General features: G+C 43.2%; 1 protein-coding gene across 5 annotated transcripts in view; it reads left to right on the top strand.

Annotated features, from left to right (window-relative positions):
* Window positions 1-26067, top strand: part of IQSEC3 (IQ motif and Sec7 domain ArfGEF 3) — a 99663-nt gene that overhangs the window by 23584 nt on the left and 50012 nt on the right. For all 5 annotated transcript variants that reach the window (XM_054630963.2, XM_077178225.1, XM_077178224.1 and 2 more), the window contains exon 2: window positions 17844-17924. In XM_054630963.2, the coding sequence (XP_054486938.2) occupies window positions 17844-17924 (81 nt within the window). The remainder of the gene's footprint in view (window positions 1-17843; window positions 17925-26067) is intronic.

The following is a 26067-nucleotide window of genomic DNA, read 5'->3' as shown; positions in this document are numbered from 1 at the left end:
TCTCATGAGAACCTGTATCTTTCAAAAAAATGCAATGCTTTAGAATCAGCAAACTGGTTTTTGTTCCTAGATTGTTCATTGGAAGGTCATTAAAAAAACCCCCAACATTTAAAAGTCTTTTAGTGTTCCTTCTGAGCCAAACAAACACTACTTGTCAGGAGGCTGTTTGGATTCTAGCAATTTTTACTAGTTATTGCTTAATGAATCGTCATTTAGACAATACCCTGAATACTTTGACTCCTTTTGCTTCACCCAGAAGTGATAATGGGTCATGGCATCCTTGGAGCAAGCTGTCAGAAAGCAACTCAACAATTTTACTTCTAATTGGACCCCTTAACAGAGCAAGGAAACTTCCTACGCATTATTCCAAGAATAGCAACAATGCCTTTTGAAAGAGGATTAGCAGGGTATTCAAGTGTGCCGGTTCTCCTCAACTCTGAAAGCTCCTCCACTGATGCCAAGCAGCCAGATTAGTCTGCAGGAGGAGGGAGCCTGCCCAGCCCTGATGGGGTGGTGTTCAGCATGGGTGACATAAGTTGAAATGGGGTGAGAACTCAGAGTGATTCCATGTGAGCAAGCACAGTTAGAGCAATTCCTACTGGCAGGCTCAGAAGAAGAATTCCCATCTACAAAAGCTGGCAAATTCTTTGAACCTAAAACCAAAGACAAGGCAAATGCTAGAACAACATGGAAGGAGGGAAAAAAGCTGCTTTCCATTCTATGCACATGGTACAGCCTCTTGCTTTCATGTTCCTTCCTCATACTGTGAGTTCCACATAAAGGAATATGTGTTGGGATCAAGCACAGAAGAAGATAAACTTCATTATTTAAAGGCTGTACTTTGTGTGAGTTGTTTTACAAGGGGAAAATGTTTCAAATGCTTATGTGGAAATTTGTTGGTATTTGTTCCTGTTGGCTGGCTGAAATTTCCATTTTGCTGGGTCTCCATTTTATTTTTCCCTTTGCTTGCAGTAGTTTTTAGGGAAGATAAGTTAGTAAAAGAGATTTGGTGTTGCCTATTAGGGCATGCTGCAACTTTTCAGTTTGATCATTTTATCATATCAACCCAAATTAAGTATGTTACTTATGCTGCCCCTCCTTCCTCCTGAGACACTTTCTGCCTGAATGGAAGCAGGCAAGCTGTGAGACTCAAAGCATGTTAATGTGTGCCTTGAGAAAGGTAACATTTTTTACGATACCATGAAATAGACTCAAGTTCTAGACAAACCCTTTATCTCTGGTGCACATGTGCCATCTGCTTTTTTTGCAGTATAGTAGAATAGATGGAGAACTATTAGATGGAGTTTGGTTTAAGTAAACCTGGAAACTGGAATAGATAATCCTAATGACACCTACACATTCTCAAAGAGACCCTCCTTTATGTCAGTCAGGAAAAGATTCTTTCTCCATAAGAAGACATTAGGGCCTCTACTTCTCTACTCTCAAGCTACAGGTTTAGCCTTGTGCTGCTGCAAGACTTCCATGAGCTTTAGGGGTGATTCCAACAGAAAGGTATTGCTTGTTCTGTGTGCTGAGGAATCACTGGAGGTTCTCACTGCGTTATTGAGGTTCTGTGTTGTCTTCTGGAAAGGAGGAGACGGGTTAAAAGTCAGTGAAGCTGCTGTTAGTAACAAGTGAGCAGCACAGGTCAGCTTCATTCCTGTCCTTGTGGTTTATTAGTGAGGTGAACCCTTTCACTCCAGTTCATTTTGTGTTGCCCTTGCTACTTGCAATGAATGGCTTGCTTTGCTCAGCCTGTAAGCCCAGGTTTATGCTGCTCAGGTTCAAGGCTTTTCAATGTGAGCAGGTTACATAGCATCTGCAGCCCTGGCAGAGCAAGAATAACACCTAATCCACAGACACAGCATAAAGCTTTTGAGACAGACATACCCTGCTTCAACCACAGTTTAGGTTATGTAGTACAGCACCAGGACTCAAATGCCATTTTTGTCACAGAGAAGTGCCCAGTTCTGTTCCCTGTGCTGACTACTCAGTAAAGTAACTTACTTTAGGGAGACCTTTAGGGGAGCTACTGGGCAGAAGTGACTTGTACTCTGTTCTATGGGGAGTTTCTTCCTTATTTAAAGAGTCTTTTTGGTCTGCAAAGTATCACAAATCGGGGCAGAGGAAGGAGCCTGGGAGGGCTAGATTTGACAACGACAAGCTTTAGCAGTTAAGTGTAGGTTGTTTCTGTCTTTTAATCAGCACACAGCTCTTTCACTCCCTGACTTGTTTAATTCTTTGTGCTGGTTTCTTTCTCTCCTGTGAAATGAATTCTTTTGGCTCCTGTTCAATATGGTGTTAAGTACCTACTTAATCCTTTGCAGTAGTTTAAGTTGCTGAATAGAGAGGAAGCTTGGGTTATTGCTTAGAAACCAGGACTGAGCTGTTTAAGTAGGAACTTCATGCTACAGGCAGGCTTGCCATGTGGCAGGGGACAAATTGCATGGCCTGGCTTCACTTCAGCATCCCCTGTGTGCACAGGTGAGGGTTACTCATTCCCCTTGCAGGGGGTAGCATGAGGTGTCTGCCAGTGGGGTTTGTGGGGGGCTTTGAGAATGCTGCCTTTGAAGGATGAACATTGTGGCTGCTGGATGGCTGGGCACGTTTGACAGCACTCTGTGGAGCAAAAAAATGAGTGGGACTGTGCTTTGTAACAAAGGGAAGACAGTCTCAGAGACAGCTTTTGAAGCCAATTTCTATACATAATTGTAATATATTTCAATTTAGACACAATACAAGGTGCCACAACTTCAGAAATGAGAGTAGGGGCTGAATCAGGCAGATGTACTGGAACATTCCTAGTGCTGTCCCAAAGCCAGCACTGAGATGTGGAACTGAGAGCCTCAGATGGAGAGAATCACATACTGTGCTTAACAACTCCATTTTCTCTTTTAGGCAGTTTAGGTGGAGCAGTTCGACTTACAAGCACTGTTTGGTGAGAGAACTCTCAGGAGGGCAGTTTTAAATTGCTTACACATAATTCCTGTTTTTCCAGCAGCTCAAAGCAGCAAATATGGGTGACAAAACAACTTTCTCTCCCAACAGGTGGAAGATGGAGCCTGAAAGAGGCAAAGCTTGTAAGAGAAAGGCCAAGGAAAACAAAAGCAGAGAGAGCATTTTTCTTGTCTCTGACAAGGACTGATAATATTTTTGGTGTTTTTTATGTTTTGATGATTAGATCTGTAGAGATGTATGACACTCCAAATGCAATGGTACCATTTGCCGGTGGGAATACTAAGAAAAAGATGTGGAGGCTTAAATTTAGATACAGCTTAGCACTTTTTGCAGTTAAGATTCTTGGATTTAGAGCTCATTTGGGAAAGGAGAGAGGCATAGGTTCAAGTTCCCACTGATTCAGAGCAAAGATTTTCCTCTTCAGTCACTCAGAATTAGGCAGAAGAGGAACACAGGTCACTCAGTCTTCCACATGCCATATCAACAGTGGGAAAAGCCTGTTATGCAGGTCATTTATACAACCATCAGAGTCTCCTTTTGGCCTTCTGCACACTCCTGAGAGGATGATGTAAGACAAGATACGAGATAACTAAACACAGAGATCATTCCTAGTGCTCTTTTCCTTTCAAATGGAATTTAGCCCTGCTGAGAAGTTCAGAGCTGACATCACTGTGGTCTGAGATTTCCTGTTTACCTCAGAAAACAAGTACAGCACAGGCTGTGGTGGCTCAGGCTTCCATGGAGTGCCTCAGCAAATCATCATCACCTCTCACCCAAAGGGATGCACCACAGGAGCACGGGGCTGTGCTCCTGCATCCACCATCACTTCTCCCTTTCAAAGTGTCTTCAGCCCAAGAATCAAAGGTCTTTCCAGACACTCCTAAATAATGTTCCTGCCACCCACAAGAGATTCACTGATCTCAGTGAGGAAGTGGGGCAAGTACTTTTTTTTTTTTCCTGAAAGTGATGTACTCACCCACCACCTGCCACTGCCAACTGTGCCTGCTCTCAGCATCAACTTAGTGGGGCACAGTAAGTCAGGTAGGACTTGGTAACACTAGCACACAGACTGAAGAGACATTGGGTGGGACAGTTGACACCTCTCTTGCTGTTGTTTCAGTCCTTTTGTGGCTCATACAGGATGAGATTGGCTCAGTTGGTTGGAGCATGGCATTAGTAACACCAAGGTTACAGGCTCAACCCCCATATGGGCCATTCAGTTAAGAGTTGGACTTGATGATCCTTGTGGGTTCCTTCCAACCCACTATTCTATCATCTGGAAATGAATATTATGTATTGTGGATTATATGTGAGCCATGGATTTTTCAGAACTGTATGCCTTTCACACATAATCTCTCTCTAAACACATTCTGTAGAAATATTCAGGATAAAATCATCAGGGGCACTTAAGATCAGGCTGTCGACTCTGTCTGAGTAAAATATTTCCATTTGAAAGTGTTTTGTTACAAATATAAAAAGATTGAAGACAGGGAGGACAACATAGGCATTGCTACAAGAGGTTGCTGTGGGAGAAGCCATATTGTTTATTGATTCTCCCACTTGCAATGGCAATAAATGACATTTCTCATGCTACAGACAGAAGAATAAGATCTGTTCATAAGTAAGAAGAGCCTTCATTTGCATGCAGATAGTTAGCATTTGAGTCAGGACAACCCTTAAGAGCTGAATTGGCTAGGATTCACTGCATGAGACTTGAAATCAGATTATATACAAACTCAGTGGAAATACTGTTTTAGTGGGAGCTGGAGGAGATCCCAGATGAATAACAATCAGATTCCCTTTCAACCCTTGCTCTTGGACAGCTGCTTCTTTTGTATGTGCTGGGAAAGATTAAAAAGTTTGGAAACAGTATCCATATGGTGCCTCATCACAGTTCTGGGGCATTCTTTGTCCTTCTCACTGCACAGAGGTGCTAGCAGTTTAGTAAGGCCAAGGTTTGGCATTCAGGAGTGTGATGTTAAAGGATTGTGTATAGGCAGCCAGGGTACATTCTGTTTCAATCAAACCCGTTCTGCCTTGGAAAAACTTAAAGGACAAAGGATGATTAGATGTAGCATCGAAGCCTACACAAGCAAGTAGGTGGTCAAAGACACTGCAAGCTTTATTTACCCTTCTTTGGCTGGCATATTGACAGCAGTTATTATATATTTCCTCTGAAAAGAGTAAGAATTCCATAGAAGGCCTCCAAACTCCTCCCTTAGATTCTGTACCTCGGACTTGACATTGAGGTCTTGCTGTGTGTCATGGGAAAATTTTCAATCCTCTGGAATCCTTACAGGTTTTTGCTAATGGGGAATCTCTCAGTACATGTATTTTCTCCTTATATTTTATTTATGGGAAACTTCTAATATTGTTAACCTTTGCTAGAATCTCTGATCCTGTGAAAAGCCAGCTGCTTCATGCAGCACCTTAATAATGGTACTGAAACATGCAGTGGAGTCACGGCCAACAGATACATCCCATGGCTGATGCAGAAAAAAAACCCTATTTTTTTCTCTACTGGTGCCTTTTATGCAATTCAGCACTGCTTTGCAAAGAGACTTGGGCTGTCCTATGGCAATATTAACTATGTGATCTCAATAAATGGTAAAAAATCATGATCCATTCAAGTGCAGCCTAACCACAAGAATCCAATCTGTAATGCAACCTGTTCAACAAGATGGGAAATTCTGTCTCCATCCAACTGAGAGTGGGTCACTGTTTGGAAGTGAGCATGGGAATAGAATCCAAGTCTTGCTATCATAAGACCTAATGAGACAAAGCCTTCTACTTAAGTTATTTCAAGAGCATAACTTTGGCAAGGAAAAAAATTGCTATTCTAAGATCTTGCAGGTTCCAAAATAACATCCTGCTAGAACATCACAACGTACTCTTTCACTGAGCCTTGTCTGTGCTGGATCAAAAGTAGCAATATGATCTTCACTGCCTTAGTACTGTATTAGGGTAGAGACACTAGAATAAAATTGTTATGGCAGTGGTTGTTCCTTGAGATAAAGGAATTAAAGTACCTAGTTATGAGGACATAGGAACAGGGTCTGAAATATCTTATGTATTCCAGTTATTCTGGAAAATAACTTTGGAAAAAAAAAGATGGTGGTCTTCAACAAGCCTAAAAGGGTCAGAAAATCCCATTGTTTTGCTCAAAGGTATAAAGCCAGATGACCCCAAGTTGGGTTGGAGGGCTCTGTAGAGGGATCTAGACAGGCTGGATCAATGGGCCAAGACCAATGGTGTGAGGTTCAATATGGCAAAGTCCTTGCTGGGTCCCCTCCTTGGGTAACAGCAACCCTCTGCAGTGCTACAAGCCAGGGGAAGAGTGCCTGGAAAGCTGCCCATTGGAAAAGGTCCTGGGGGTGCTGCACCAGCTGTTGAACATGAGCCAGTGTGTTCCCAGGTGGCCAAGAAGTTTATTTTTTATTAAAAACTTATTTTGATGGTGTTCTTTTTCATGGGAGAAGCTTCGCTGTCTCTTTTGTACAGCTCTGGGATCTCTTCGTGCACCACACGCTTTTTATACCACACAGCTGCTGCCAAAACTGGAATTTCCCCCATCACACAGGTTCCAAGGCTAAACTGGAGTCTAGGCAGAATGTGTTCACCACAAGAATCAAGAGTTCAACAGCTCCAAGTGCTAAAGTAACCACAGATGCAGATACAGCCACTGCTGCTGCCTTTTCCCAAGATGGGAAATACCATCAGATCCCAACGTGCAGGGTCTGGAACCATCACTGATGTGGCTTCACAGCTGAAGTGTGAAAGCACAAATAGCACTGCCAGCTTATGCTGAGCCTCATGGTGTCAGCTTATGCTACAGCCCTGCTGGCACCAGGGTACTGAAGCAAACTTGTTAAATCTCAGTTGTTAGGGGAGATTGCCCAGCTGTAAGTACTGCAAAGTTCAAAAAGTCTGCATCAGCCGTCTTGTTTCAGGAGCAGAAGCATAATTAATCCCACAGCTTCTCGTTCTGAATTCTAGTAATTGTTTATGAAACTTACCTGAAATATCTCTACAGAAATCAGGCTCTTGCAATACAGGAAAATCTCTTATGTTTATGTTTCCAGAACCACATCTTAGAGGGTTTTTTTTCCTCCAAATACAAAGAGTGTTTGAAGGAAAAAAAATATGGCACATGGTGTGAAGTTCCAAACTTCATTAGGTAGAGAACAGTCATGGTTTTGGATGTGAAATGCTGAGCAAGTTCAGAGTCCCCACAAGGCACAAGTCAGCTGGAATAAGGCACTACAGAGATATCCAGGAGTGCAGTACAGTAGCCCACTTAATTCCAGGTGAACTGTACATATGGTTGCAGGTGCAGGCTGTATAGGTTCCCATAACCATCACTGACTGAAGGACTGCTCCTTTGGCCAGATGTAAATCTATATCTACATATCTATATATAAGTGTTAACCAACATTGCTAACTTGTTCTGAGATAGGGCATGGATGAACACTTACTGTATACAAGGCTAAGAAGAGATGCCTTCTCCATTTTTGTGGTAATTTTTTCCCAGTTTTGCTGAACCAGAAAGAGCACAAAATAATCCAACTCCTGTGACTAAGACCAACCTAAACTGTCATTGTCTTGATAAATTGACTTGACAGAACACTGTATGTCCTACTAGTTATAAATCTCAGGAATTATTGAACAGTTAAGATGGGCAAAGGGAACAACTTTCATACATTTTCCAAATCTTAGAACACCTCATTAATTCCATCTGTTCTTTTGCAACTCTAGCAAGGTCACGATTTTATGAAGCTGTGAAATCTCCTCTTATCTAAAACCCAAGTATCTGTGATGATAATGTGCTGAGCATTCAAGGAGTGTCCTCTCCCCATTTGCACTGGTGCCAAATGGTACTTTCTTTCCAGGGCAGCTACTTATGCAAATACAGCTGCTCTTGGTGTCAGCCAGCTGCTGTGTCCGCAGCCAGCATCAAACACTGCCTGCTTTCCATATGTCAAGGCCCTGGTGGAAGCATGTGGGTGTGTGTGGAAGGGAAATGGGCAAATTAAATTTCCTCTGAAGCACTGGTGACTATTGCTATCTGCCCCCTGAGGCATTGGAGTCAGCTCTGCAACTGGGCCTGCACTTTCCCTCTGCTCTTCTCTTTCCCACAGCAGAAGCAACTCAGCTCTCCATCATTAGGGAGCAGCAACATTTAGCTTGGGTATGCCAGCAGGCAACCTGTGTCCAGTTCAGCATCTCTAATTCTCCTCGTGGTCCTTCTCCATTAGGAAATCACTTTCAGTTTTGAGGTCACTGATGCAGCAGCCCCAGATACCTGTAGGTGTGGTGGTAATTTGGTTTCCAGAGCCAAGGCCCCAATCCAGAGCTCTAAAGCCTTCTGCAAACCAAGCCCTGTTCTTCCTCACTACATTCAATTGTTGGATTGTGTTAGAGTTTTGTGTCAAGCCTCAACAGCAGAGCTGGGGCAGCTCAGCCCTCGCCAGCAGGACTTACTGCACAGAACAATCCCGAAAATCCTTGGTGAGTGAGCACAATGATATCACCACTGACATTTAGTGCATCAGTCCAACGTGGTAGGAACGAGCTTTTCAGCTTTAGTTGCTGCTGCAATTCACTGTCATGCTGTGCTGGTATCAAGGGTGGAGCACAGAGCTGCCTGTGGGGACACAGAGCTGCTTTTGGGGGCTCAGAGCTGCAGGGGTACTATCAGCACATCTGGCCATGCAGTGCCAGCCAGGGACAGGTCTGCAGCAGACAGCACTGCCAGGGGGCACAGAGAGCTCAGAGGTGAGCTGTGGATGGAGCTAATTTGCATGTTTATGAGATTCTGCATTACTGAACAGCGCTCCTTCATTTACTTTTGTGTCATTCTCCCGTGCTAGGGACACTTTGATTTGAGCCTCTGGAAAATTCCAGGGCTTTCTTCCCGTACTAAGGGGTTAAGATGAGTGAGAAGCCAGTAAAAAGTGTAAGCTTGATTAAAAACAGATCAAATACTCAGTCATAATAAAATCCTTTTACTGAGTCCAATTCTGACACATTCAAAAAATAAAAATAATTTATTCTTACTGAGGAAGAGACCTAAATTCCGTTTATATCTCACAGTCCCAGTAATTATGAAAGGGGTTGCCAATTCCACAAACACAAGCCTTTTGCTTTTTTTTTAGTGTTCATACACATTGGCCCAAAATAGGAGAGAAGAAAAAAGGTGTTTGCTCTGCTAGCAGAGCATTCAGGCAGAGTGCTGTTTCTGGATCTCTTCAGAAGAACCACAAACTCATTGGTATGAGGCTGACAAACTATAATTATTATATGAAGTACTGGAGGGGATTTGGAGCATGCTTATCAGTGTAATTAAAAGTGAGCTTTTGCCAGCTATTTCCATTTTATATAGTTATAAATCTATTATTTGAACAAAGGGCCTTTGCCTAGTACAAAATAGAAGAGGTATGAAAAGATGTTTCAAACTGCAGAAGATCTCTATCAGCATGCATTTGCTGACATGTAATTATTCCATTACATATATAACCTTTAAAAAATGATTATATTGTAGTTGGAAGTGAGGAATGTTGTCTTGGAAAAGGTCGCATGTTATCTTGGAAAAATAGCTTTCGATTAAGGAATTATTCGACACAGTTTCTGTTTATGGTAATTATTTAACCGAAATTATTTCAGGAACTTACACAAACTCCCCCTCACACATGCTTTGGATTTTTAGCAGCTTCCTAGTTGTGATATCTGAAGTATAGTTTTGGCTACAACTTATGAAACCCCTGCTCACTGCAGTGAGTGCTGCGTGTGTCACCAGAGGATCCCTCCACATGATCAGATGCACACACACACAGAATATCAGACTGCTCTTTATACAGGAGCTGCTTTTCCTCAGTGCCACACTCAGCCTGTGAGCAAGCCAAAGAAAATGATGTTGTGGCTTGTCTAGCACCAAAAGTCATCAACTGTTTCCACCACTGACAGAGGATCTGAAGGGGCTGAAGGTGCACATTGGACTGCAAAGCTCAACATACAGTGCTTCCTCCTCCCATGGCCACTTTGGCCTCTTCCTTTTTGTGCTTACAGGCACCAATCCAATTAGCAGACAGCCATGCCAATTTCAATGGAGTGAATGGACTCCCAATTGACATGTGATTCAACAATATTTCAGGAGATGGAGGCCCCCAATCCCTGTAGCAGCTAATGACAAACTCTCCTCTCCCCAGGAAGTTTTTTCCTGAAAATTGATTATCAAGTACTATCATCTTCCTCGTTCCTATTCCTACTGTCCCTAAGGAAAGAATAGCAAGAAAATAAACTTCTGAGTGAATCACTTCCACTGGGCACACAGGAGAGGGAACCTGAGAAGCATTCCCCATAAACCCAGAGTATTTCATCAACAAGTAATTCTGTAAGAGACACCAACACAGCAACATCAGAGATATGAGTATCCCTCTACACAGAGTTACCTAGCTTTTCCCAGGCCATCCAAATGTCACAAATTGGAATGTTTTGTTCCATCCAATTTAAGTACTATTTCCAAATCCCTTCAAGCTGCTATCTTTTATGAAGGCACTGCATGTGCATGCAACACATTACATTTAATTACTTTAGGGATCTAACTTTATACAGTAGATATTTGATCTTAAGTTTCCTACTATGGACAATTTCTCTCATCTGTCTCTGGTTATAACAGAATTGGTCCACAGATAAATTGAGAGTGAGTTGATCCTCCTTAGTTCACCTTGGTATTTAATCCCATCATAGCTGAAGCATCATCAACAAAACTGCACAAATGAATGCCCTAGCTAGCATGAGAAATGCTGAAAGTGGGTCCAAAACCTGGCCCCAGACTTTGCTTCTGGCTGTCACAAGGAGATATCAGTCAGACTGGGCCCAGAAGCCAGTATGGACTCTCCCTGCAGTTGATTCCTGAGCACATCCCATTCCTTTTCCCACTCTTGCCCATTTCCAGCATGTAGGAAAACCTGGCAGTTTGCCCAGCCACACCTGGTAGACTTAACAAATGGATGAGATTTCCTTCAAGTGTTTCTGGGTAACAAAATGGACTTCTCAGCAGCAATTTTCACTGAATACAGTGACAGGTGACATCTTTATGTCAAGTAGCCTGTCACAAAGACAGAACCATGTGTTTAGGTCCATGGCAGAGGAACAGACCCTGCTGAGCCATAATATGAGACCACAATTCATTTTCACCATTTACCAGGCACATTGCTGACTTTGATGCCAACAGTGCCACCTTACATTAAAAAGGATCTATCACTTCATGCTCAGACCCTCTTTGTACACACCCACATGTCTACTAGTCATGTTCTTTGTACTAAAATTGGTGCAAAACACCACAATTTCTCTCTGAAATCCATGCACCCATCTGCCAGTTATGCCACATTTTCCCCCAAGAATTTCTTCAAGGTAAAAGTGAAGATGAACAGAAGAAATCCCTGCCACTTATATGGACTAAAGTAAGCTGAGAAACCAACTGTTCAGGAAGATATGGCATTAATCTCCCCATCCCTTGAAGCAGATGGTGATAAATGAATGGCACATGTGACATATCAGTTGTAGTCACCCAATGAGTTAACCAAAAAAGAGATCAGTTCACAGCAGCATTGGCTCAGACCCTCTTCCTCCAACACAGGAAATTCCATTTCCCCAGCACGGTGCTCTGTGCTTATCCTTGCAAGCTGTGCTGTTCTGAAAGCCCCACAATAGCTCAGAGACACTCATTTGCGTCACAGTGTCACACTGGATTGTCACCTTCCAAACAGGACTGTCTGCATATGGTATTTTATACTAGCAAGGGCAATTTCTTTTAAGATATTCTATAGGGTCTCTAAAATCGACATATTCTAGTGAGAAACTGTAAATACTCTAGCAATGGGAATCCCATCTTCATCCCATCCCCAAGCACTGAAAGAAGAAATTTATAGTAATGCTGTGCAAAGGATGTGTGACTTAAAATGGATTTTTGTACCAAAAAAAGAAAATGATGATTAAGCAGGTGCTAGGTAAGTTTTAGAGGATGAGTGCTGATCTTTCAATAATCAAATTTATAGAGAAACATAATGGAAGAAGACATTTTCTCCAACACTCATGAGATGATCAAAGCAAGCCAAGTTCCAGACTACAAAACATATTTGATTTTTCATTTTTGGCAGGCAAGCAGAGAGAATAGATGCTCCTGGCAAGTTCCCCCCACTCTTCCTCCCTCCTACCATGACTTTGAGTGGTGGAGAGAAGGAAGAACAGCTTTGAAAATTCTGAAGAGCTGTAGAATGACAGGCACTCAGGTGGACTGAAAAAGGGGCTACTGAGCATCCTGGCTAGGCTGGGCATGTCTGTGTGTGTTGTACATTTATCCATCGTGCTGCCATTTTGCAGCGGGGTTCCTTCATCAGTTTGCTTTTGTTAGGCAGGACTGTGTCCTGGAATTTAGACAGCATCAAGACACATCTTCATTTTTGCCATGCAATTAACTAGAGATGGAAGCCTGTGGAGGGTTATAGGCAGAACTAGACAGGCACTGGTCTGAAATAAGCTATGAAAATGCTTGATTCCTGAATCCCAGCGACACTCGGGTTGGGATTGTGGTAGTTGCTGGGAATGTAAAATAAAATGATAGTGATGCCTAAAGATTTCTAGCTTTTTGTATTTTTCATATACTTGTAGCTTTGTCAATTGCTAATGCATGGCTGTAGCTCTTGTTACTTTTACCTTACATTTACCCCTTTCCCTTACATTTTGGAACAGTAAGCTAACCTAACTACATTCCTGAAATACTATGTAGTCTTATTCCAAGAAGAGAGCCAACAACAAGGATGTTCTGTTTTCTAACCAGAATCTGGAAAGACAAAACAAAGTGAGGAAAAGAAGCCCCTGGATGAATTCCAAAGGGGCAGTACCCAAGGAAATATTACCTAACCAACAACTCTCCTAATTGGACAATATATGATAGGTATACTAATCAACTAACCTTATAAAAATGGTAGAATTACGGTACCACATGCAGGTTTTGCCATATTGTGTACCTGAAGGCTTTCAAGCAAAGGTTTGCTTTTATATTATCATTCTAACATTGTTTGGGAAGGTTTGTTCTATTTCCAGGCAACAATAGCTTCGGGCTTGTTGCACTGCTACACTTCAATATCTTGGTTACTAAGGCCCGTGCCCCTCAACACAGAATTTTCTCAGTCAATCACTTTTGTGGTTCTGGTTTGTTTTTCTGAGATAGCCAACATCAAATGTTCAAGAGGAAAGAATAAAAAAGAGCTATGGGCTTTCTAATGCTGGTAAGTTTGAGTCCTACACATTTGCTTTGGGAAGGATCTGCATTAAGTACTTTAATAAGATAATGTTTAAAATGTCCAGTTCCTCTCTGAATCTTACCAAATTCTTGCTGTCAACAGTATCCCATAAGAATGAGAAGGCCATCAGATTTACAGGAACTTAATGAACTTAAATTCCAGAAATTACTTTGAATTTCTTTTTAATCATGTATGTTTCCTTACAATATGAACCCTGCCCATACTCAGCTGCCTCCAAAACACTAGTCTAATGCCTTACAATTGAGATGACAGCTAGAAAATTTTGTGGTATTCTGCCAGTGAAGAAGTGGGGAGAAGCAGCTAGCTGTTAGACAGTACTTTTGGAAACAGTGCCTTTTTGAGATCTCATTTCAACTCTCAGTATCAGGTTGACTGGAGTCAAAAATAGATCTATCACAGGAGGGAGGTGATAGAAGGAGTAAGGTCTGCAGCTAACCTTAGCTAGGTTTTGTCACAGCTCCATGGGTAGGAGGAGCATTGAGCTACATTTTAGAGAGCCAGAGGACTGCAACTGGCCTTTCATTAACTTAGCATTGCTAAACAGTTGCTGTTTGTGGTTCTCCAGTGCTCATCTTAAGATAACAGCCAGTAAAACTTATCTGAGATGACTTCAGTTCTCCTTTGACTCTTTCTGCCTTTAATCTTCCCCTCCTAGGCCATGATTTTCTGCAACTCCATCTGTTCTCTTGGCAGCTATCTCAAAAAAGGCAAGATAGAGACAAGTGGCAAAAGACTCCAGGAAAGCTGAGATATCCAGCACTAAAATCAGTGACTTTTGCTTGAAGTCTCTTGCTTTTCTTCAAAATGTGGAGTTTTAAAGAGAAAACAGAAAGGCTGCATGAGCTGGACTCGTATTTACTGATAGAGCATTGCTTGATTCAGCATTGTCAGATTTCTAAGAATTGCTGTGTGCTTGGGCCAAGGGCAGGGCTTGCTGATATGCAGGCCAGTGGGGCTCAAGGATCAGAATCCAGAGGCTGGTCGGTCCAGGCAGTGGCCTAACCCAGTGGTCTTCATTCATGGAGCATGCCAGCAGTCCTACAAAACTTACCAGAGCAGTGGGATGGATGCAGGGATGTTGCACCATGGTAAGGAGAAGTGCATTCTGTGTACTCATGGTGGGAAGAATTTTCATTCTGTCTTGTTTTGGCATTTCTTGTAGTCTAAAATCATTCATGCAGAAAAACACAGAGCTTCTCCTTATCTTTGGGAACAGGCCACACTGGATATATGTTTAATTAAAGCTGACTGCTGGAGAACAGGGAGCACAACCATTTTCCATATGTTGTCTGGGGATTTGCTTTTGTGGGGGTGCAGGAGAACAAAAAGTAGTTAGGTTTTTTACCATAATACAGCTGTCTGCAGATGGGCATCTCTATTTCAAGACAGCTTTGATCAGAGCTAAACTAGTGGGCACTGATGTTTAGGGGGCAACTTGTATGGGCTAAAGTAAGCTGAGAAACCAACTGTTCAGGACTGTTCAAGACTCTGTTCTGACTGAGCAGAAGGCCACAGGCACTTACTTGTCCAAAGGGAGGATACAGTACTAAGGGAATTTTTAGGAAAGTTTTCTCCATTTGGCCCTGTGATGTGCAAGCTACAGAGACTTTACATTTTTGGACCTCAGTTGTTGTTCCCTCTACAATGCCAGTTTTTAAGAAAGAGGAAAAAAGCTTATCCCCTTGGGATCCATCATGAAAGACCAAGGCAGCGTGAGTCATGGAGCCCCTTTGCTGCACAGTCCCACTCCCTGAGAAGCCAGAAAGGTAGAGCTAATTCCTGAGCTCACTAGACAGCTTGTGTTAGCCAGGAGGTTTGGCACAAGCCTCTCTAAAGTTCATCACAGAGCAGGAATTGCTGTGGCTGGACAGTTCATTCACAGATACCCCTATCGAGGCTGCAGGCAGCTGGCTGCATGACACCTCTTGTCAGGAGCAATGTTAAAGACAACTGAATAAAATTCAGTCAGCTGTTTTCTCTCAGAGGAGAGAGGGCTAATGTTTCAATTGACAGCATGGGTAACTTCCTGGCCAAGCTATCTCTGCATTTAAGATAGGTCTGGACTGTCAAATCCTTGCCTCCGGAGCATGCATCCCAGCTAGATGGAGCAAGGCACTGACAGGCTCAGGCTGTTCTCAGTCCTCCCTTTGCATCTATGCTCACCCTTATCCTCTGCTGCTCCTCCACACTGGCCTCAGTGCTGGCAGCAATTACCCCAGCATGCCTCCTCCTCCTCCTCCCCCTGAGCCCCTTCCTCTTTTGTGCCACCCAACTCACCCAGAACACTTTTTCTTCTTGCTGGTTTTCCCTTCCAAGCTTTTATCAGTACACAGCCCAAGAGATAATAATTTGTTTATTTTTAAAGCAATACATTGGAAAAGAACAGTTCAACAGCATCCTGGTAGGTGGGGAGGAATTATCTCCACAATCACCAGCCTGATCAGCCTTCAACAGTGTGTGCTTAATTTCAGTCTTTGCAACGGTTTGAGGAAGGCAAAGCAGAGGATGTACAGAAAAATGTGGGCAAAAAAGCAAGCCCTGAACCCACCCTCTTAATTGGTTGACCATTGCCACCTACCAGGAGTACTTTAAAAGAAACAAAATTACAGATCCACACTCCAAAGTAGTGAGTGAAGTTACATTGCCTCTTTCCTGATTTTTCAAAGGCTAAAACAAGACTCAGGCTTTCTAGGCTTCAACTCCTCAGAGGCCACATGTTCAAGTTATGTAGCCTTTCTGGCTTATGAAGTAAGATTTGTTTTAAAACACAACAAAAAGACAGCATAGAAAGGAAAAGAAAAAAAAAAAAAAAAACAACAAACCACCATCAAAAGTATTACCCTGACTTATGACAGATACTAAACATCTCAAGGCTCACTTCAAACATCAAACTTGCAAAAGCTGACAACACCCCAGGGTGATAAAATCCAGGTAGCCACCAGACACTACAACCCTGGCAGGCCCTCTTGAATCACAGCAACAAAAATAACATCTTACCTGAAGATTTCACAGCATTAGGAAGACAGTTGCTTTCCTGGAGCACTTTCTTGAGGCTTAGAAGTGGCAGTGAGGCTCTAGGACACTTGCCTTTTCCATCCAGATGAGAGCTGCTTTCTCCTGATAACAATTAAGACACAACCTCTTAGGGTGGGAACGGGTCAACTTCTTCCGCAGGTTAACCCTCTCCCTGCTCTTGTCTGGGTGCTATGATGCAAAAGTGAGGGCTTGGATTTGAAAAATATCAGATATGACCAGGATCAAGAGATGGAAAGGAAGTGGAAAATGAACAGGAGTAGTCTCCAAGGTGGAACCCAGTCCCTCTGGTGTATGCCTGGGGATCACAAAAGAGAAAGAGAAGTTTATAGCGATTGGATGGAACTACTGTCAATGTACTTTTGCTTTGTGTGATTGGTCAAAAAACATTTACAGGGAGTTGTAACATTAACTTCTTGGTCTGCTGCCTGTAATGTGACCTGATAGCACCTTCCCATTGACAAAACCATGTAATGAGACCAATGCTGGAAAATAAAACAGCTCAAGACTCATTCCTAGCAGTCCTGCCCTATTCATGATTTGTACAGAGCCCCCGGCTGGCGATAGATATGGAGAAGAAAAAGTGACAACCACTGGTAACAAAACACCAAACCAATGAAGAGCAAGGAAATCCCAGACCCCAATAATGCTGTTGAGCTGTTGCATGAGGTATGGGGAGTTTAGGTCATGAGGGTATAATTGTCCAGGGATTTCTTTTATTGGGGTCCCTCTTTTGAGGCACCAAGCTCAAGACACCAAATACCATAATTGATTTCTTGCAATAAACCTATCTAATGGAAATGAGAACCCAGTGTCTGAAATTTCTGTAACACTAGGATTTCTAACTTTGGATTAAATCTTTTGCCTTTCTTATCTAATAAACACATTTTTTGTGGTTTTTTTTCCTGTTTTGCTCAAGTAGATTACTTTTTTTGCTTTTCTCTTCTATGGTCTCTTTCTCTTGTCGTGGTCTCAGTTCTCCTACTTGTGCTTGTCCTGTCAGTTCTCAACTATTATTCCTGATAATCCCCAGTAGTGATGTGCTAAGGCCATTTCTGTGCTCTTCACAAGAAATGTCTGCTGAGGTAATTTAGCCACTGGTAAAAAAAGAAAATCAACTACTTTGCAATATATAGGAAACATATACAAGAAAGCACATTTAAGGACATATTTCTGTCCCAAAAGAAATAGAATGAAAGACAGACAAAGCTGTTTTTCATGAGATGTATGGGATTGTGAAACAAATGCTGCGAAAAGGAAAACTTTTGGTTTGTGCACTTTTGCCCCATTCTCCACAGGTTGACATCAGAAGCAGAACAGGTAAGGTAAGGGAATAGAACTGTCAGCCCCCTTCTCTCTGCTCCCCTCCACCTTGGAGTAAAAAATGTTCACATAATAATTAGACTACTCTTTCAGCATCACTGGGAGTCACTGTCCCCTTGGAGCAGCCCAAAAATAGCATTCTCCCTTGAGCTTTCTGCTGAGTGAAGGGAACCCTGACCAACTGTGGTTTGTTTTCTCTTACAGGAATGAAACAGTTTTACACCAGTTCTGTTGTCCAGCAGCTGACACCGAGCAGAAGCCTTCATCTCCAGACTCCTCACCAAGGTGGGAAATTGTTGTCAGCAAGACCTTTATTTTTTCTACTTCTTTATCATCCATCACTGATCTTCCTGCCCCAGACAAAACTCACATATTACACATACCAATCCTCCTCCATGCTCCCCTCCATCCCATGCTCCCAGAATTGCTGTCCCTCTCTTTTCCCTCCCAGAGATTGTTGTTTGTACTGTGGTGAAATTGCCTGAAAACCTCCTCAATCTCCACTCACAGACACACAAAATGTTTTTTCAGCCTCTCTTCAAACATCCACTTCTGCTGACCCACATTCATGCTTGTACCTCTTCTTACTGTATGTGACACTGAAACACACACGCTTCTCTCTCCTACAAATTATTTATCTCACACTATGAGGTTCCTGGACACACATTATAACATTTAAAAAACAGCAAGTCACCCAAAAAACTCAGGGTTCTGTCACACACCCTGAGATGGGGCAGGGGGAGCATTTTTACCTATGTGAGCTTGCCACAAACAACAGCTACAGACAGGTACTATTAACTTTCACCAGCTTGTATCCAGTGCAGCCAGGTGTGGGGACACCAGCAGTTCTCAGCTCTTCCGCATCAGGGAAAGATGTCAGTGCCAAGACCAGGAGGTCCAAAGAGCTTCAGAGGTACTTGAGATGCATATACTGCATTTAGGTTCCACACTTGGCCATGTCCCTCTGTTCTTGCCATCTCCTTCCCCTCTCATCACTTCCCACCCTTACCTCTTACAGACCTGTTTTCCCAGGCCTCATCACCCTTCTGACAACAGCAAAGAGGTTTCTCTTTAAAGATGTCTCATTACACTGCTAGACTTTGACCTTTGGCACCTGTGTAAAAACCCTGAGTTGCTACCAGGGCTCTGAACAGAACTGGGCAGCTGAGTTGCAGTAGTGAGGCTACTGCATTTTTATAATTACATTTGTCTTGTTCTACTCACTGGAGCAGACTGTGGTTTCTGATTTCCTTCCAAGCAAAAGTGTGAGTGCTGGACAACTGTGAAGAGAGCAGGGATGGCTGGGTGTGTATGCTCATAGGTAGGGTTTGGCCACACTTGGAGACAGGGTAAAGAAGGAGCTCTCTTGCCCATTTGTGTATGAAGATGGAAGGGTTAAGCCCCATGAGCACTCTGTGCTGGGAGCTTTCAGGCACTGGGGAAGTTTACATGGCAGCCCTGTCATGGCAGATGGGGAGATGCTGGCAAGGAAAAGGAGACAGCAGAGGAGGAGACCTTGGAGATTTCTGTGCTAGGGAAAGCCACCTCTCCCTTACATTTCCAGAGTGAGAGGGTTTTGTTTAAGTGCTCTAGTTTGTCTAGAACTAAGGATCAGTTTTGCCATAGTGTTCTATCTTTATACCCTTATCCTTGACCCTGCCCCATTGTCCCGGCCTCCATCTTATTTCTGATCAGATCTCTTAGTTTCTAAGATGTTCTTATTCTACAAGGCTGTCAGTCCTACAGTCTAAAGCTCTAGGATCATTTTTGTCACGTTCTTTGTCAAGCCTTCCTTTTGTCCTGCTAACTCCCAAAGGCCTTGCCTATCCCTTGAGCCGAGTTTGCCTGCCCTCCTTCTGCTGGGATTGGACAGGTAAATTGAAGAAGGAGTGATCACCTGTTTCAGTAATTTAACAGCTTTGCATCTGAAGATGAGTCTGAGCCAGGAAATCATGAATTTGGGATGAATGACAATGACCCCTATAGCATGTTGCATCTGGGCTTCTCCTACTGATCTATGCCTGTCCATTTGATGCCTTTTGTAGCTTGCCCCACACTGCAGGCCTCATGCATTCCTTACTTTTTTTCCCCAGTCAGTCTTTCTTGGGTCCTTGCCATTTCTAATGCCTCCAGATCCCAACAGCAGTCCTGAATCTGCATGTGACACTATATTCTATGCAGAGACAAAGATGGTTGAAGCCACCGTGGCTATTTGAAGGTGAGAAACAGTCAGAGAGTTATTGAACTCAATATTTAGCTTTATGCTAGCCATAAAACATCTCCTAGTCTCTGCCAGGTCTTGAAGTCAGCACGGGCTTCCTTCATGTCCAAAGTTACACATACAATGCAGTGAGGAAGGCAAAAAAATGTCAGAGAGAGAAAAAAACAGAGTCAGCATGGAGCTGATATCCATAAGGTGTTCTGGAATGGCTCAGTAGGCTTCTAGGAGAAATCATATCATTTACAGAGTCTGTCACCGTGCTCAAATCATGAACAGATTCCCCATTAAACCAAGGCAGAACAAAAGTCAGTCAAGACTGAAATATGTGGGTCAGACAGCTTGAATAGACAATCAGTTCCTGGGTGAGCCAAGCATATCCCTAAATAAGCTCATCAGGGCTCCTGGTGGGAGAGCCTGGTACATAGAGGCTCCCTGTGCAGCTCTCCTGTGTCCCACTGAATGGACAGCCAGTCACAAGTGGTGCTGCTGTGAATTCTGATAGACCAGCTCGGGTTTAGTCTCTCTTTCCCCCTTCTGATGATTTCCCTAAATGAGATAAATCCTGTCAGAACTGATGCCACTAATAACCATCAGCCATCTAGTTTTAATTAGAGTTTGCTTCATTAATGCCCCAACTCCTCTCAGCACAGCAGATTAAATAATGTACTTGCAGCTCATTTACACAAACCCCCAAACTGCAAGGCTGAGCTGCAATCCTTTAATTAAACAGCCTGGCTGATCCCTACCGCTGCCTTGGCTCATCAGTCTAAGCCGATTAAAGAGAATAGGGACTAATAAAGAGCATAAACAGCGAAGTGACTCTCAGCTCTTCAAGGGACTTGGAGATTCCAGTGGTGATCAGCTGCTTCCTCCTCCTCTAGCAGGAACTGTACCTCAGCCCACATCCCTTCTGTCTGGGACCTGCAAGAATGGTTCTGTTTTCAGCAGAAGCCCAGACTCGTCTTGTGGGACAGGAGTCCTTTGGGATACTGAGGAAAAACACATCAGAGAAGGAGAAAGAGGGACATCAAAACAGTGACATGAGCGGCTATCTGACTGCAGGAGAGACCAGCAGGAGCAGCCATACAGCTCAAGAGAGGGACAGGAGGAGAAGCAAATGTAGGGAATAACAGTTGGAGGTTGAATGCTAGGAACAATCTGGGACAAAAGTTTGTCTCTGCTTGTGGTTTGTGATGGTCGTTGTTCTTGTGTGGTCTCTCCTAACATTCATCTGCAAGATTTCTTGCTCTTTCTTTGCTGCCAGCTAAAAATGCCTTGCCTTCACATGGATGGGAGTGATTAGTAACATGTCAGTGTCTAAACACTCAACAGAAGCCAGCTCAATGAGGTGGTTGAGATTATTCCCACTCATCTTGTTCTGCTTTGCTTCACTGACTGCCACAAGCAGAGCTAGCCCCCTTCTCTCCTCCCAAGTGTGAATTCCTTGTGGGGAAGTTGCATCTCCATGAGTTTAGCAATGCAAATTTCCCACCTGGCTGCTTAGCTGGGTTGCACCAGCAATTAGTAAAACTGGTGCTGTAGGCCATGAATATTAAGAGACAGATTTGATCCCAGATTCTGCCAAAAAGCTCAAAGCCAAAGTACTGGATGAGGTGATGGCAGCAGCAGCAGGCAGATTTCTGTTCCTGAGCTCTAAGGGCTTTCCCACATCAAAGGACAGTATAAATCCTTCACCATTGTCTCCACTGGACTTGTACACCACCAGCTTCATGACCATAAGCCATCTTGCAGGTTGGGTTTCCATAAGGGATGCCAAATATCTGGTTGAGTGACATGAAGAAATTCCAGGGATGGCAGTAGGAGCTAACCCTGCTCCTTTACTGAGGTGCTGATTAGACTCTAATTTAGCCAAACCCTGTAATTTCATAAAGCAACGGCTCTTTTTCTCACTGGCTTTTGCCTATTAATGGCAGGGTTTCATTCTAGGGACTTGAATAGCCCAGTAATTGCATTTCCCACTTCTCCCAGTCACATAGAGTGAAGGCTGGCATCCCAGAACAATGACCTTAAAATGTGTCCAGCAGCAGCCCAGTTCTAACGGGATTACAGACCATTTTCCTTTGTGTGAGGTAATAGGGCTGAGATTAGAAAGATTTGTTTCTATTAGAGTAATGAGAGGAAATTATGGAGTCACAATTGGAGGGAACAGTTTATTCATTCAGTTGCCTTTCATAGGCTTTTCGAAGTCTGCCTCTGTGGTGCTGAATAGGAAATCAGCAGAAAATCACCTCTCCTCCTGTGATGGGAAAAGTTCTACAGAAAACTTTAAGCATCAGGGGCAGGTCTGCTTTGGCAATGGACTTGGGAATAGCACTGGAGTGCTGAAGCATTGTGGAAGAATTGCAGATGAGACCTGACCTGCTTTTGAGGCAAAGGAGACAGTTCCTTCAGGAAGAGAGAGCAATCTTCTGGAAGGGCTTGGGTGTGTACTTGAAAGAAGGGCTAGGATCTGAAGCTTTTCTTTGGAAAAGCTGTCTCTGTTCATATTTTCCACACTTTCCAATAGGGAGATGCTGCTTAGATCAGGGTTAAAACATGATTAGCACCACTCATTTAAAAATGTTTACTTCATGATTGTGGACCAATGAAATTCTAACTCAATATTGTTTAAACTTTCAACCCCTGTGGACTAATTTCTAAAGTGCCTGCTGGACTAGTCACCATAACAGATTAGCTGCTTCTTGGCACCAGTTAGTGGTAAGGAGACATGTGAACCATTGGCTACTTCTCCAAGCCAGCCTTCCTTGCATTTCTGGAGAAATTCCTTCTTGCCCCACTTGTGGCCTACCAAAGTTCTGAAATGGAAGTGTGAATCCCACTATTCTTGCTGGAGGAAGCCCTTGGTGCTGGTTGCTCCATTTTTATATGTGGGAGGCTGATAAGTGGATGGGCAGATTTTGGACAATTTGTTCAAACCAAACCTTCAAACATCTTTCTTCATAGCTCTCTGAGCTGCATGAGTATGCTGCACCCTCAGCAGCACATGCTTAAAGTCCAAAATTTGATTTAATTTACTTCTGGACAACTCTGTCTCTTACTCTTCATGTCTCTTTACCTGAACTCTCTGTTTCCATTGAACATGCATTTGTTCTTTGTCCTGTGAAGTCATGTTGGAAGACGTTGGCACAAAGGAGCCATGAATTTTATCCACTGCACAGTCACAGCATCACGTCCCTCTTTGAATCCTCACTGCTGTAGCCCAGGAGAATCTCTCCTTCTGCTACAGCTCTCCCTTTGCCCTTGGGTCACTTTAGGTTCTCTAACAGTTAGATCCTCCTGAGAAATTCCCAAGACCTTGTTTGGGTTGTGGTTGCTATGTCCCTTAAGGCTGAGGCCCGTGAAGTTGTTGAGAACTGAACCACTCACCAAGTGGATGCTTACTCTGGACATTACTGAAGTACCTTGATAAACAGTTGGACAGTGGCTCTTCAAGAATTACAGTTAAACAACTGAACTACTCAACATTTTATCCAAACTTGTGAAAGACTGACCTTGCCTGACAGGACAAATGCAAATCCAATTCATGAAATGGGAAACTATAATTTCTGATTTAGGATTGCTGGCAGGATATTGTATATGGAATCTGGAGGTCAGTGCTTCATCTCAGAGCTGTTCTGTGGCTTTGGCTCAGGTGTGAAGCATGATGACGATTTTAGTCTGTATCAAATCAGATCTATAATCTTCCACTTCAAGAAGCCTAACAACTCTGCCTAATTGGCCCCCAGCTGGCAGTGTCAAGTGCATATTCCTAGAATTAGTGCACCATGGAGGCTGAATTCTTCTTTGATTCTTAATGAGGAAGACTCCAGGTCAATCTGAACAGGATGTGGACATGCCAGTGCAAAGCAAGCCTCTACATTCATGGTCTTGTGTACTCTAAGGACAAATGACCATACACAAAGCTCACAGTCTGGCTTCTTCCCCAAAGTCCTCCAGAGCACTGCTTTTCAAAACACACATAAGTTGGAGCAACATTTCTGCTTTGCTAGCACATCCTGTTTGTGCTTCTCATTTCTTTTTCTTATTGAGTTCATGGGCACAAAGAGAAGATTTTTTTTATTGCTTCTTAACAGCTCATCACTTTTTCTTCCATCCCTGTAGACTTAATAACCCTGTTCCAGATAGTACCATTGGAGATTGCAGGAAGCTGCAAACAGGCAGACATGGGTCAACAAAGTTCACATAAATATTCCCCAGCTCACAGTTTTCAGAGATTTGATTTCAGTCTGACACAAAGATGTGAGCCAAAAGTAATGTCTGTACCCAGATTTGGACTCTTCCTAAGCTTGGGAGTGAGCACACTCTTCACTTTTTATGGGTGTTTTGTACAGTGAGGACTAGGAGCTTCAGTTGCATAGCAGGAGCCTAAGTCCAGAATCACAAAGATGTTAAGTGAATGTAAATTTAGGGCAAATATGGAAACACTTAGAATTATATGCAAAAAATATTTTAAAAAACATCCTTAACATTGTAGATACCAACAACCTTGGGAATCTCTTGCAGGGAGATATAGTTGGGAAATCTTCAGGTACTATGACCTGGGAGGAATGGCTCTTTCTAGAAGCATCCAAAGAAACAGGAGGTCAGTTTCGGATGCATTGTCCCAGTTCTGTAGAGGAGCTCCACCAGGACATTTTGGCACTCTCTCCCACACAGGTATTTCCCTGCTCCTCTCCAACAGCTGGTGCAGCTACTTTCAGGCAAGTGTGGAGAACATGAGGGTGGAGAAGTAAAGTGAGGAATAGATTGGCTCTTCAACAGGAAAAAAATATTTCTAGTGGAATCTGGAGTCTCCCTGTCACAGTGGTCGCTTTGCTTGCTGCTATCAACACCTTCCTTCAGGAAGGTGGAAGACGCTAGGGGAGAGAGGCTGAAGAAAACACACTTGAAGTATCCTATTTTGAAACTGCAAAGATGCCCATCAGACACGTTTTCTGAGAGCCTGAAGCTGTATCCAGCCATTGCCTGGCCACATCTTCTTCCAGCTCTTTATTTTCCCCTGTTGCTTATGTGGTCCTGCCCTAGAAGAATTTAGACCTGGATTCAAGTGCTTTTCTCCCACATGTGCCAGTACTTGCTGTTTCTTGGGCCATGGTGATATGTGTGCAAGGGGATCAATCATAGCCAACTTTACAGCTGTGGGAGCCACATTCTTCAGCTGTTGAGATCAAGTAGTGGCATTAACACTGGGCAATTCACTCTGGCTTGCAGATGATCCTCACATTCTCTCTCCTATACTGCAAAGAATTTCTTGTCCATGCCATGGCAACTTTTTGGTACCAGAGGAATGCAATATAAACACCTGCTCTATCCTGTGTTTTCTGTGTGATAACGCTACAGACATGCATGGGAAGAAGCTGTGCCAGCCTTGGAAATCGCCCTGTATCTAACACTAGAAAATGGGCACAGATGCTTTGTAAAATAACAGCAGATGGATGATGGTGGAGCTCACACCATTCATCCTAATCTGCTGCTAATATCATCTGACCTGATCTGCATCAGTCAAGATGCACCCACCCCCAAAATGGAGCCATTCCAGACCTTTGTACACCAAGGTGTGCTCTGTTGAACTTGACAGGTGTTTTCTGTGGACCCTCTGTCCACATGCTTGTTAATGGCTTTCAAGACAGAGACACACAGGGCAAAGAGATGGAAAGAAAAGGGAGAGAGACTCATCCCAACAAATGTAACAGTGCTACTGTGAGAAAAATGGATGGCAAATGTACTATACAGAGAAGAAGAAAAACAGGAGAGAAGGACCAGGATAGCAGGAAAATAAAAAATAGTGTAAATGAAAGAAGGAACTGCAGGGAACAAGAAAATATGAGCAGAAGATAAATGAGCAGGGCCCTTGTCTGGAATAATCCTGTTCATGCCAGCATTCTTTGGCTGTGACACAATGAGACTGTGGCCTTTTATTACACATTTTTTTATAGTGTGATGCCAATCCAAAGGCCTTTGTCTTTTTGGTGCTCTGCAATACTAACTCACTCCTATGAAGGTTCATCTTCTGTTCCCCTATGGAACAGGCTCTGTCCTTGGATACACTAAGCTCTCCCTTTGGAAAAACATCTCTGTGCACTAGAGTTCCTTCTCCTGCATGCGGCCCTGGCAGATTTTAACATGCTTCAGTGTTGTCATTATATTGCAAAGGCTCTATTATCAGTACATTGCAAGGATTCCATG

The sequence above is a fragment of the Agelaius phoeniceus genome, chromosome 5 (assembly GCF_051311805.1).
Source record: "Agelaius phoeniceus isolate bAgePho1 chromosome 5, bAgePho1.hap1, whole genome shotgun sequence".
Taxonomy (NCBI): domain Eukaryota; kingdom Metazoa; phylum Chordata; class Aves; order Passeriformes; family Icteridae; genus Agelaius; species Agelaius phoeniceus.
This window is presented reverse-complemented; position numbering and strand designations above follow the sequence as displayed.